General features: G+C 38.5%; 2 protein-coding genes across 7 annotated transcripts; both read left to right on the top strand.

The window, feature by feature from the left end:
- Window positions 1-1,469: 1,469 nt before the first annotated feature.
- On the top strand, window positions 1,470-6,278 carry LOC112276989 (dihydropyrimidinase). Of its 6 annotated transcripts, none has more exons than XM_024508873.2 (13): window positions 1,470-1,731; window positions 2,409-2,564; window positions 2,700-2,751; window positions 2,937-3,206; window positions 3,425-3,636; window positions 3,876-3,996; window positions 4,189-4,276; window positions 4,413-4,491; window positions 4,635-4,722; window positions 4,923-4,963; window positions 5,186-5,238; window positions 5,485-5,641; window positions 5,743-6,278. In XM_024508873.2, exons 1-13 carry the CDS (start codon window positions 1,480-1,482, stop codon window positions 5,923-5,925), a joined length of 1,752 nt encoding a protein of 583 aa, XP_024364641.1. In that variant the 5' UTR covers window positions 1,470-1,479; the 3' UTR covers window positions 5,926-6,278. The 6 variants fall into 6 exon arrangements, with proteins under 6 accessions (XP_024364641.1, XP_024364640.1, XP_090103125.1 ...); XM_024508872.2 differs by having other exon boundaries at window positions 4,923-4,990; XM_090246999.1 differs by having other exon boundaries at window positions 1,517-1,731; window positions 2,984-3,206.
- Window positions 6,279-7,619: 1,341 nt separating this feature from the next.
- On the top strand, window positions 7,620-11,376 carry LOC112276393 (uncharacterized). The gene is made up of 8 exons (XM_024507670.3): window positions 7,620-8,219; window positions 8,342-8,685; window positions 8,812-8,876; window positions 9,274-9,400; window positions 9,591-9,827; window positions 10,060-10,183; window positions 10,330-10,558; window positions 10,894-11,376. The coding sequence occupies exons 2-8, from the start codon at window positions 8,673-8,675 to the stop codon at window positions 11,149-11,151; spliced, it is 1,053 nt and encodes a 350-aa protein (XP_024363438.1). The 5' UTR covers window positions 7,620-8,219; window positions 8,342-8,672; the 3' UTR covers window positions 11,152-11,376.
- The last annotated feature ends 956 nt before the right edge of the window (window positions 11,377-12,332 follow it).

Here is a 12,332-nt window from a genome sequence, read left to right as displayed (position 1 = left end):
GTTTCAAAACTAAAGATTTTGTGTTGAATGATTTTTTAACATTTTAGTGTTTTAAAACCGATTTTTTTCTTCTATTTAGTAATTTTTGTACATGAATAAGTTATATTTTATGCATAAAGTTTTAAAAAATCATTACAAAAATGATATATAACTTAGATGGATGGCCTTCAATCTCTCTAGTCTTTATGAAACTTCTACATAGTCTTCTTATTAGCTACTTTATATATAGACAAGACAAAGTTCATTTTCACTCTTGTTAATGTCTTATATACTAATCTTGGTTTATAACCTATTAGTTCTTTGTTTTTAAAAATGGTCATTTTATTATTGACTTACTATATAAATCTACATTTTCCTTAATTTTCTTTCTTCCTTCTTAGTTATATGTGAATATGTTGTCTTCTCATAAAAAACCATATTTTAAACTACAAATGGTTGATTTTAATATAACATTATATGTTTTTTATTATAAAATAATTAAATTAAATTTTAGAATTAAATGAATAATGTTTTTATATTATAATTTTTTTATTTAAATAACGTTTTGATTTATTCTGAGATAAAAATATGTACATTATTTTCCTTTAATATTATGAAAGAATGTATATTTTGTACAAATCGAGTGAAGTTTCTTATATTATATTATTACAAATAATGGCTTGTAAATACATTCTAAAAAATTTTAATTGTAATAGACTAGATATTTCTAAAATATATATTTTTTTATTAGATTATTTTTGACTTTGAAAAAAACCATTAAATATTTTACACACTATATATATATATATATATATATATATATATATATATATATATATATATAATTATGTTAATTTTTATTTAAGAAATTAGAGAAAAAAATTAAATAAAACTTTAAGATTTGAAAACAATATTTTTCTTTATCTTTATTATAAGCTTTTTTTAAATGATTCATTGCACATTTTTTATAGTAAAATTTAATGGTAATTTTCTTATCTTACATTAATACATATTGCTCTTTATTCCAAAAAAATTCAACTACAAGGATTATTTCAAAAATTTACAACAAAGAATTCCTGAATATCATATATTAATCTTAATAATAATAATAATAGCCTAAATATTTAGAAAGTGCTTCTTATCTAAATTTTAAGAATCTTAAGTATTATTTGTCATCATTTATTTTGAATTGTTAAAAAGTCCAATAAAAACACATTTTTCAGTAAAATATATGTCTGAGATTTTTCATTGTTCCACAAATTAGATTTGCCTTGCATTTTTATAATTAAAAATGTGTAAATAATTGGATTAATCACAACCATCTCGGAGGGGCAACGATGTCGCCACCACCACATCCACTGGATGAACTCACTGAACGGAAGAATCTCATCTAAAATCCAAAATCTGCAATATTATCAAGATGTTACAATGTACGAATCCGACTAGAAAATCTACAAAACATTTATAAATTCACAGGCCGTGGCTGTCGGGCCAGTGTGCATGCGCGATTTCGGCTTCGGATTTCGCAAGCTCAGGGGACAGCGAATTCGCACCGAATGGCTGTGCAAAAGACGATGCGGTTGTTACAACTTGGATCGCACTTGTGCTCTTCCTTCCAATTCTCGCTCTCAGCTGCTCAACGAGCCGCGCATCATGGAGCGCTTCGCCGGATTGTTGATGTTTCCGTTGTTTTTCGTGATCGTGGCTTGTTTTCTCGTGGTTTCCGCGTGCTCGCTGGGTGGAGATGAATTGGTGATGAAACTGATTCTCTCATCACACTCTCTCTCTCTCTCTCTCTCTCTCTCTCACATACGCAGTGATTTCGACCTTGTTAGGTTTGTGGGATTTTTGGGATGTTTTTAATAGTGGATTTTGGCGATTTGGTCAGGAAATGGACAGTTGTCGAGTGGTTCCGTGGATTTTTCCTGTGTTGCGAAGAGGTTTAGGAACTGCCGATGGGTTTTGAGTCTAGAGAATTTTGGTCTGATTTCATGGTTCGTAATTTGGTAGTGGATAGGTGAGGTGGGTACTTCGAGAGATAAACTCTGAACGTCTCTTTGATGCTCGAATCTTTGTCCCCTGTGACTTGTCGCCGAATATTTGATTGAAAATTCCTCGACGAAGTTGTTATCCGAGCGGGAGAGCTCATTGTTTGATCTCGAGTCTAGGGGGTATCAATTCTGTTTGCACAAACATGGCCGCTGTGCTGACAATTATCGCTTCTGATTTGAGTTCGTCATGTAATAAGTGCAAATACTCTGCTATAATTTTAGGAACCTCAGAATGTTGGCAATTGTTACTGAGAATGAGAAAGACGACCGAGGAAGAGTCACTGAAAGTCCAGTTCTAGTCGAACTTTTCGTGAGGGTTTCGTTCCATTTTCGTATAGCCACTGTGATGAAGAGTTCCTCATTTTGTTTGCATTGCAGATTTGTACAGTTGAGAGCCAAGGCTTGGAATGTAGTTCTCAGCAGACGAATAAGCTGCTCATACAGGGAGGCATTGTGGTCAATGCGGACTTTCAACAGCAAGCCGATGTGTACATTGAGCATGGCATTATCAAACTTGTGGCGCCTAATCTCAAGGTTTCTAGATAATTCACATAATAAACAATTAGATTTAGAAACAGCTTGTCGGGAATTGATTTCTGCCACAACAGATTTTTATACATTCATTCTCCAGCATTTTTTGGAAGTGATTTTGACTTTTTGGCTGCTCAGGCGGTTGATGGTGTTCGAGTTATCGATGCAACAGGAAAATTCGTCATGCCAGGTATGTTTTTCTACTTTAAAAAAAAATTATATGTAAATCCAGGTGTTTCAGCTCCTGAATTTTATTTTTTTATTGTTTCGTGAATAGACGATCAACATGCGTATTCATCCCATACCTGAATCTGCAGAGTTGAAATTGTTTGACTGATGGATTTAAGATACTGGATTGTTGTTCTTCACTTCCAGGTGGTATAGATCCCCACACTCACCTTGCGATGCCATTCATGGGCCAGGAGACTTGCGATGACTACTTCAGTGGACAAGCAGCAGCTCTAGCGGGAGGCACCACCATGCATATCGACTTCGCTCTCCCCGTGGACGGAAACCTTGCAGCTGGTTATCAAGCCTGGATGAAGAAAGCTGAAGAGTCGTGCATGGATTATGGGTTTCATATGGCAATCTCCAAATGGAATGATGATGTTGCTAAGGATATGGATTGGCTTGTCAAAGAGAAAGGTACACCACCCATTTAAATCTCTGTGTATCACCCGATTCTAGCCTTTGATTGTTAGGATTTTTGTTCGTGATGCAGATGGAAAAGCAGCCTGTTGAAAGCTTGATAATCATCTTCATTTCGTAACCATGGCTTGTGTTCAGCTAGGCTTGGGGTTTGAATGTGAAGACCGTTATATTTGCTTGAATCTTCTATTTACATGATTATGTCATCTGTACAGGGATCAACTCCTTCAAGTTCTTCATGGCTTACAAGGGCTCATTGATGGTTTCGGATGAGGAAATTATTCAGGGCTTTAAGAAATGTAAGGAACTTGGAGCCGTTCCACAAGTGCATGCTGAGAATGGTGATGCAGTCGAGGAAGGTCAGAATCGAATGATTCAGCTTGGTATTACTGGACCTGAAGGACATTCTCTTTCTCGACCCTCTATGGTATATGCTAGAAACTTTCTCCTTCGAGTCCTAGCTAAACTTTTCGAATTTTTTAGGATGCGCAGGAATTGATCTTAGAAGGGGTGTGGAACACGTGCTAAACATGTCTATATATTTGTTTCACATAGTCCATGGTTGTAATGTGTGAGCTTGGCCATCCAGATTTAGTGTTTGTTTCAATTATTATCAAACTGTGTCTCAAATAAGTCCTGCGGAACTTCTGTTGTATTGTGTATTAGCTCGAAGGAGAAGCTACGGGAAGAGCTATCCGATTGGCTAAATTTGTCAACACACCCCTCTATGTAGTTCATGTCATGAGCATTGATGCTCTTGATGAGATTTCTCGAGCACGGCATTCTGGTATGTGTCTTGGCTTCTTGTAAATCAGTGTGGGGGTTCAATTAAGAGTCACCAGGTCATGTTCAATATTCCCTTTCTAAATGGTCTCTTCAGACGTAGTGGACTTCTTCAAAATTGATATATGCTCAAGTTGTTTATTTCGGAATCAATTAAAAATGTACTATTCAATTGTTATTTTCATTATTCCTGCAGGGCAACGTGTGATAGGAGAGCCAGTAGCAAGTGGATTAGCGCTGGATGACTCAAAAACTTGGGATCCTGATTTTAAGATCGCTGCCCAGTGCGTGACCTACAATCTTCCTTACATAATGCAGCATTTTGACACTTACTAAAGCATTTAGAGCTCCATGTGTGTAGTAAGCTAGACAATTTATTGTGAATATGGATTCTAATGTTGGACCGTATGTTCCAAACAGGTATATTATGAGCCCCCCTCTTCGACCTGCTGGTCACAAGGAAGCTCTTCAAGCGGCCTTGTCCTCGGGAATCCTTCAGGTGTTCGCCTTGAGTTTCTTTGTTTTTTTTCCTTTTATGATTCGACGCGTCCAATCTAACCTGTTTTATTCAATATCTGATTTTGTGGACATACTTCCTTAAGAATTAAGTGCATGAATCTTACGTATCTCCGTGTAATTCAGTTAGTGGCTACAGATCATGCCCCTTTCAATTCAACTCAGAAGGCGCTTGGAAAGCATGACTTTCGGGTGATTCCTAATGGTGTTAATGGTAATTATTAGTGGCCATTCAAATTTGAGTACATGTAGATGCGCTGACACTTTCTATTGTTAGAGTTTAGAATTCGTTCTCTTGCAATTCTTTCAGTTGGTGCGTATAGCAGTTGAATGATTACCATTAGCACAGTTAGGGTACTTGCAAGAGTTGATGAGATGTGGATCTGACAACACAACGTCTGCTTCTGATGTCAGGGATTGAGGAGCGAATGCACATTGTATGGGATACCATGGTGGTAATGACCTCCCTGCACCCTTTCCATGTACAATTCCTTACGATGAAGTGACATCAGCAGATATTTAATGTCATGCAAATATAAGAATAAAAATTATAGTCAACTGCTGAAGTCGTCTATACATCTATAGATGCATTTGATACGGTTGTTGTCTGGCTTCTGGGAGTATTGTTACTTTTCCTCGAATACTCGGATTTCTCTGATCAACCTTTTCGATTGCAGAATTCCGGCAAAATTTCACCGATGGACTATGTCCGCGTTACTAGCGCTGCATGGTGAGTTTATAACAGTAAACGGTGTCACCTATAGTATGATCTTCCAGAAAAGTCTTCATTCATGACAAGGTGGTCCCACTTTGAGCTGACAGGTCTGGCTGATCCACATCTGAACGTCTCCACTTAAAGAAACTTCTGAATGTTTCTATTTTGTCCAGAATAGGCATTGTGAGTTACACAATCCTTCGTGAATTAAGGAACGGAGGTCCTTATTCTGTGCTTTGTGTGGATTGTGCAACTTGTTAGTGCCAAAATATTCAATATTTATCCGCGGAAAGGAGCGGTGCTGCCAGGCTCTGATGCAGACATTATCATTTTGAACCCAAATGCAACTACTACTATATCCGCGAAAACACACCACTCAAGGATAGATACCAACGTCTATGAAGGCTGGATCATGAAGGTACGTGGGTGGATTCGACCAAGTCTTGGTTGTTCTTGCCAACACCATCGAATTGCCAGTATTTTTGATAACTACTGATTGCAACATTTTACTCTGTTCAGGGGAACATTGAAGTAACAGTCAGCCAAGGAAATGTGGTGTGGGAGAAAGGCACGCTTAATGTACACCGTGGAAAAGGCCGCTACGTTTATATGAAGCCATTCAGTTACCTTTTCGATGGTCTTGACAAGCTAGATGCTACTTACTTGACTTCGTTGAGAGCTCCTGTCCACCGAGCTGCTTGAAATTTGATGGTGGATGAGACGGACTGGCTGCAGAGGCAAGCGGGAGTTGAATCCCAATCCTACTGATTAGAAAAAGAACTCTCTGGTATTGCTGAGCAAAATGCTCTGCCAGCCTCCAATCAGGAAATTCAGGTGAATACTTAGGCTCTCCAGCATGAATCCTTATGATACCGTCTTTCCTCTGTCATGGCTATAGATTTAGATGTGCTTGTAATTATTATTCCTAGCAGAGAATAATCTACTTATCTTCTTGTCAAGTGAACCTTGTGTGCGAACAACGCTGTAGAAATGTATCTTATTCTCAGATCCGAGTTTGTAAAGAGAAATATGCTATCTTCTTTTGTGTGCAGCAATGCAGTTTCTATATGTATCATTATAGCATCCATCCCTCTTTCACTTTGACCCATTTATTTGCTGTTCCTGAGAAAGATTATAGGGCAAGAGCAGGAACAATTGTATGTTGTTATGAATTGTATCAATGAGAATTGCATGAGAACGTTTTAGAATTGACGTGAAAGGGTTGTGGCTAATTCTACCTGGTGGTAATTTGCCATTGACCTTTGCTATTTTGTAAATTGCAATGAATTCTTTACTTTCACACATCAATACTATACTCCCACATTCCTATTTTTTACAATGGCCAGATGTACTCTTCAAACTGTTTCCTTCACAAACTTCATGATCTTATAATAAGCACTAGTTGATGTTTTCGCTCATCTTCGGTTCCACTTTTGCAGTGACGGATTGAAGTATCGGTTTTGATTTCGCACGTGATTCGGAATCCTCGTGACTTCTCTACCTTTTAATGAGAATTCTCATGTTCTGCATCTCCATCATCGTTGATTCTGAACCGTGCGTTGAATGTGCACATGTTAAGAAATGTTGTGCTTTTGCAAAGACGTCAAAACTTATCAGTTGAAGGGCAGATTTGCAATTATTACAAAAAGGAAGAGTAGATTTGATGCTATCAAGAATATAGGAGTATTCTTGATATTTTGGCAAATTTTAGGGGTATTTTAGATGATGTTTTTCCTTTTTATAAACTTCTAAAGTTAGAAGAAAATAAAGATAAAAAGTGTTTTTACAAATTATTAAGGTTTTTTTTATAAGATTAACGTTTACTTAGATTTAAGACTGTTACTTGTTCAGTTCCAATTCCTTAGAAAAATGTTGTAAATAAATGAATCTGAAAATAAATAGATGATTTGAAAACAACAAAACCTGTGTTGAAGATACCTTGTAAACCTCTAAACTTATTATTTGAGAGACTTAGAACACAACCAAAACTAATCTTTGAATCCATTGAACTCATTTTAAAACATTATTTAATATTGTTATCATTATTATGATGCAAATTTTACTTTATGATACCTAACAAAAGCAAGTTGCCAAGCCACCAATGCCCACTATAAGCATCCTTAAAAAAACCCAAAACTTGAATTCAATGCAAATTTTTTTAAATTACAGTATATTTATCTGTCTGTCTCATGCACATTCACACACACACACACACACAATCCCTTCCTCTTCACGTAAAAGACAAGATAGAAAAAGCACAACTTCCAATTTGAATGAACTATAAAAAATAGAATAAAATAAAGTGAAATAGGAACATGCTTCTAGCAAGTGAAAGCTGTAGTCAAAGGAGTGATGTCAAAACGGAGTTGCCGACGTCAAACTACAATCATCCTCGCTGAAACACCAACCACAGGAGCCACAAAATGGATCCCACTCATACCCAACTTAAGACAGTATTCAATATAAAAAAAGAAAAATGAAAAAAACGTGGGTATCAGCAACATTTTTGTCTGCAGGTGGTGGTAAACGATATGCAGGAACTCCATGTGGAAAGTTAGGCTCTCAGAAGCCCCTTCAAGGACACTGTGGGTCTGTCGGTGTGTGAGAAAAAGAGAGAGTGAGTGAGAGAGAGACTGTGTTTTTAGGGCCCTTCAGTGAAGATTATGCAGCTGTGTTTCACAATGGAACAGCAATGGCGATGAGGGGCCCAGTTGAGCCTCGCTTCTGATCTGTTTCTTGTGGCGTTAGTGGAGCTCCAGTGAACTAGTTTATGGATGATGCTTTAGTTGTGGTGCATTTGTGGGTGGGTGTGTTGGAAAAGCCTGGCAGCTCAGAGTTTTAAGTGAGCTTAGGACTGTGGAGCAGGTAGGCCTTGCCATAACATTGCTCACTTTGCTTTTGAGCGTGTGGCCGTGGGAGGCATGGAGGACGTGAGAGAGAGAGATAGTGTCTGGGAATTTGCAGAGACATGAGCACCAAGACCTTTCGTTTCCGAGGTAGAGCTCCAAATTAGAACTCTCTGCATTCACAATTTTGCACTTTGTTGCGTGCGGATCTTGTTTCCCTGTCTTGTTTCCTTGCACTTGTCGTTTCAGGATTACGGTTGCGTTTTTTGCAGGAGTTTCGTGACAGATATCTTTAGTGGGTATTGGTGTGACTGAACCAGCCCCCTTCGATTATCGGCGTCAGCTTCCAGTTATTTTTTATTTTTTATTTCTATGGATTTAAGGACAGGGAGATTTGATTACAGAGTAGTGTTTTGTTTTCAAGGCGTTTTTGAACCCCAGTGATGCGGACAGAGCTTGTTTCAGTTTGTTATGTGCCGTGGACTGCCTCTGTGTGAGGTTTATCGAAGTGGTCTTAGGTTCGGTGGTTTGAAGAGTAGTTCCTGCAGTAATTTGAAGGCATGACTTGATCAAGGCTGGCAGTTATTAGCCTGCTCCTCCTCCATGGCTGCATCAGGTATGTGTAAATCCTGTTTACGACGGAGTATTTCTGCTTGCTCCTTGACTCGGAAGTTGTAGCACAGTGTTAATTGCCTGTTCTCACTTTTTATTGATTTTCAGTGTGATTTGTATGTCTGGTCAGGGAAGAGATTTTCCGGAAATGCGCATGTGGGGCCTCGAGGTAAAGCAGCTATTCGATCTGTGGAGGTAGGTGATCGAAGGGAACATTTCTGTTCTTTTTTTCTTTTTTAAAAAATAAAATAAAATAAAATAAATCCCCCTTCTGCTCATTATTCTTTAGACTAGGGAAAGAAGCTTCGCGACGCTGCTCTCTAGAGAAAGAAAAGGAGTGGATTAACTCAAGTTGAATGTAATTTAGTGTGCTTCTAACACTGGTAGACGCTGACGTTGACGTTGAACGATTCAGCATTAAAAGCAGTATTCTACGTGTCCAAGTGCATTGTTCTGTTACATCTTCTATCCCTGGCACTTAAGTCAAAGCTATCATGTAAGGCTGCGAACAACAGAGGCCTCAGATCCATGGTATTGTAGAGGTTTACTTGAGAAGCTATTAAAATTGGAGGAGAATGTTGGGTGCACTCAGGTTCAACAGAAGCAGAGTATTCTGGACAAAGTTTACGATGTATATATATATATTTTACGGTTACCACTTCCATTGTTTGTACTCATCACCTTCTCCAGCCCCCTTGTCCTGAGCATCCTTTTCACAGGTGGGCTGTTTACATCAAGTAAATTCAAAGCTCACAAGGTTTCAACATCCATATTGTGGTCGTTTATTTTCTTGATGCCACATTACTGTCTTGTTTTCATTGTTTTGGTATCAAAACAATCAAAGATGATAGATCACTTCTGAAGGAGGCATTTAAGATGGGTAAAAATGATGCTGCTCGTTTTTCCCAGGTTTTTATTTGCTGGATGCGGAAGGCTTCCAGGTACCAGAAGGAGTTGCAGAGGTTTGGTGGGATGGGGTAGTTCCAGGCTTTGTGGAGAAAAGTATTCGGATCTTCATCTTCAGTTTCTCCCTGTCTACAACTTTTGGAGGTGCAAGAGTTGAAGCGCGGTCTCCGTATGCCCTGCTTTTGGCCAATCTTAACACACTCATGGCTCAGCTCATGTTTGTATTCTTCAGCGGTGCTGGTAAAATCTTGTCTTTATTTTTGAGGTCTAGAAAAAGCCAGATGTGGGGTACCTATGAAAATTTAGTTGGGTAAATTTAAGCAACACAAGCGGCGTATACCTGAGAAGTAGTAGCAAAATTTTTAAAAAAAGGTCAGAGGAACTAACCATTGTGAAATGGACTGGTGATGAATCTTCTCCAAGATTAATGACAGCTATTGCGGTATGATAGAGCCCGTGTATTTACGTGCAGTGTTTCACAGGCTTTCTCAACCTGTAGAACCTGTCCGGTGGTCTGCGGTTGCTCTTATCACTGATGATCCGTACGCGGAGGCGGAGTCTCATCTCCCTGGGCATCCCGCTAACAAGACATACAAGCAAGACTAATCCCTATCATCTCTAACTAATTCTGCTCTTTGTTTTGTTTTTTAAAAAAACTAAAAATTAAGCTAGTAATCCAGAATTTACTTGTGCTACCATGAAGGGAGAAATTGTAATTGTGTTGTGTTCTCGGTCTCTGCAGGTCGTTCCTGATACGTCTAAATTTGGGGGATCCGCAGCAACTAATCCTGATAGAGTGCCACTTCGAGCTCATCTGTCAGCGTTTCCTTACTCTTCCTGGCCAACCCACGCCATTCATAACTGGAGTTAATTTGAAGCTTGTTCGACCAAGAGTTCCATACCTCAAATATGGCCTCTTTATCCGCCACATAATTGACGAAGAAAGCCCTCTTTATAATCTGGACATTGAGGTACATCTTCCTCTCAACACTTTCACTTAATCTCTCAACACCCACAAATATCCTGAAACAACATTGATGTGGTTAACTTGAGCAATACGTTCTACGAGACCTGCAAATCATGTGTTTGATTCTTGTGACGAACTGTGTGTTCTGATCACAAGGCAGATTCATTTGGAACAGACTTGAAAAGCGTTTTGATGCCTGAGAATGCTTTTCAAGTCTCTACACGGCATTTTGTATGATTGAGAAGTAAGTTTTTGGGTTAAAAGTGTTTGGAAGCTTTTCAAAGCTGTGTTAGGTGCTATGAGTTGACAGTTCCTTTGCGGCTTGGTTCTGGATCACAGGCCTTGCACAGTCAAGACGTGTCGTTTATGGCCACCCTTTCAGCTCTTGAGAAATCCTCAATGCAGCCGGTGTTCAGTGAGATGTTATACGCAGTTGCAGACGGAGACATAGTGTGGGATCATCAGTTTGATGATCAGATCATGACGAACGATGCAGGTCAACTGGTGTTTGACTTTAAGGCGCTTAACAAACTGCGGCCCATGAAACTGGACGAGATGAAAGGTGCTACACTTGGGAGTCAAAGTTATAGAAATTAACGCCGACAACAACACTACGTTGTGGTTGATCACTCTCTTGTTTATGTTTGTAGCATGGATTGCGTTCAGCTCAATGTATCACCGTACATTGCAATCAATAGTTGCTGCCTCACCTGATATGGATTTCACTGTGACACAATTTGTTCAGGATCAGAAGCTTGTTGTGATTGGGTCTGAGAACTGAAGTACCACTTCTAAATGCCACATTCATTATTTATTTTATCATTACTATCTTAAGCTTATGTGCACATTGAAGTTTCGAAGGAAAAGTTTGAGAATTGAATGATCAATAGCTTGTGTTCGAAACTCTGATATTTACTCTGGTTGTGTGTAATACTTCATATGAACAAGGCAGAAGGAGACGTGTCATTGAATACAATTAAAAGATTAAAAAAAAAAAGAAAAAAAATCTTCAGTTTTTATTCATGGTTTCTAATACGAACTCCACCGTGTTCTATAGTCTCTTACTGTATTCGGGGACATTTTATTGCATTCCTACACAGTCGCGCGCTGATTCTGAAAAGCGTCGAGAAAAATCCGACAGAAAAGCCCACCCATCAGCAGGATGGAGATCTCACCTGGTGATTCTGACTAGTTTGAGAATTAGTGGACGACGTTGATAGTGGATGGATGAAGAGGAGATTTGAACGACGTTGTATCAGAGTTACCACCTTGTCATACTAAGTTCCAGAGTATCATTCAATTTCACTGCGAGGGTTGAGGATGTTTGGTTGGGTGATGTCATGCAACGGTTCTGGCAACAATTCTACGTGATGTCAAATTACTGAAGACTCAATACTTCCGAATGTATATTTTCGTTAAAGTACTTATAATTCAGTCACGATCATTCAAATTTTGTTTGCTGAAGATTGTGTTCGGAGTGAGAATTGGTACAATGTAGGACTTATCGTAAATTACTCTATGTTATGTGTGCCGAGTTTCCAAAGTTTGACTTCAAATTCCAACTTATTTGTAAGAAATCCGAATTGATGGATGGAACTGATAACTACACGTTTTAGGATTCCGACACTGAACATCATTTGTGAATCAACACATCCCGTATTCTCTAGTGGTAATTCTCTTTTTGTATTCGCAAAACATTTAACTCTGCAAAATACGCAATGTGAGGATACCACTTGGCACGAGCCTCAATTCTAAGAAATGAGGACATCATATCAACT

Source organism: Physcomitrium patens, chromosome 24 (assembly GCF_059467195.1).
Source record: "Physcomitrium patens ecotype Gransden chromosome 24, ASM5946719v1, whole genome shotgun sequence".
Lineage (NCBI taxonomy): Eukaryota > Viridiplantae > Streptophyta > Bryopsida > Funariales > Funariaceae > Physcomitrium > Physcomitrium patens.
This window is presented reverse-complemented; position numbering and strand designations above follow the sequence as displayed.

Bases quoted from the DNA above. Each gene is read 5' to 3' on its own strand.
- LOC112276989 (XM_024508872.2), top strand. From the start codon at position 1,480: ATGCGCGATTTCGGCTTCGGATTTCGCAAGCTCAGGGGACAGCGAATT. The intron at 4,277-4,412 runs GTGCGTGACCTA...TGTTCCAAACAG, and splicing joins GATTTTAAGATCGCTGCCCA to GTATATTATGAGCCCCCCTC. The intron at 5,642-5,742 runs GTACGTGGGTGG...TACTCTGTTCAG, and splicing joins ATGAAGGCTGGATCATGAAG to GGGAACATTGAAGTAACAGT.
- LOC112276393 (XM_024507670.3), top strand. The intron at 8,877-9,273 runs GTAGGTGATCGA...GGGTGCACTCAG, and splicing joins CAGCTATTCGATCTGTGGAG to GTTCAACAGAAGCAGAGTAT. The intron at 9,401-9,590 runs GTGGGCTGTTTA...CGTTTTTCCCAG, and splicing joins CCTGAGCATCCTTTTCACAG to GTTTTTATTTGCTGGATGCG.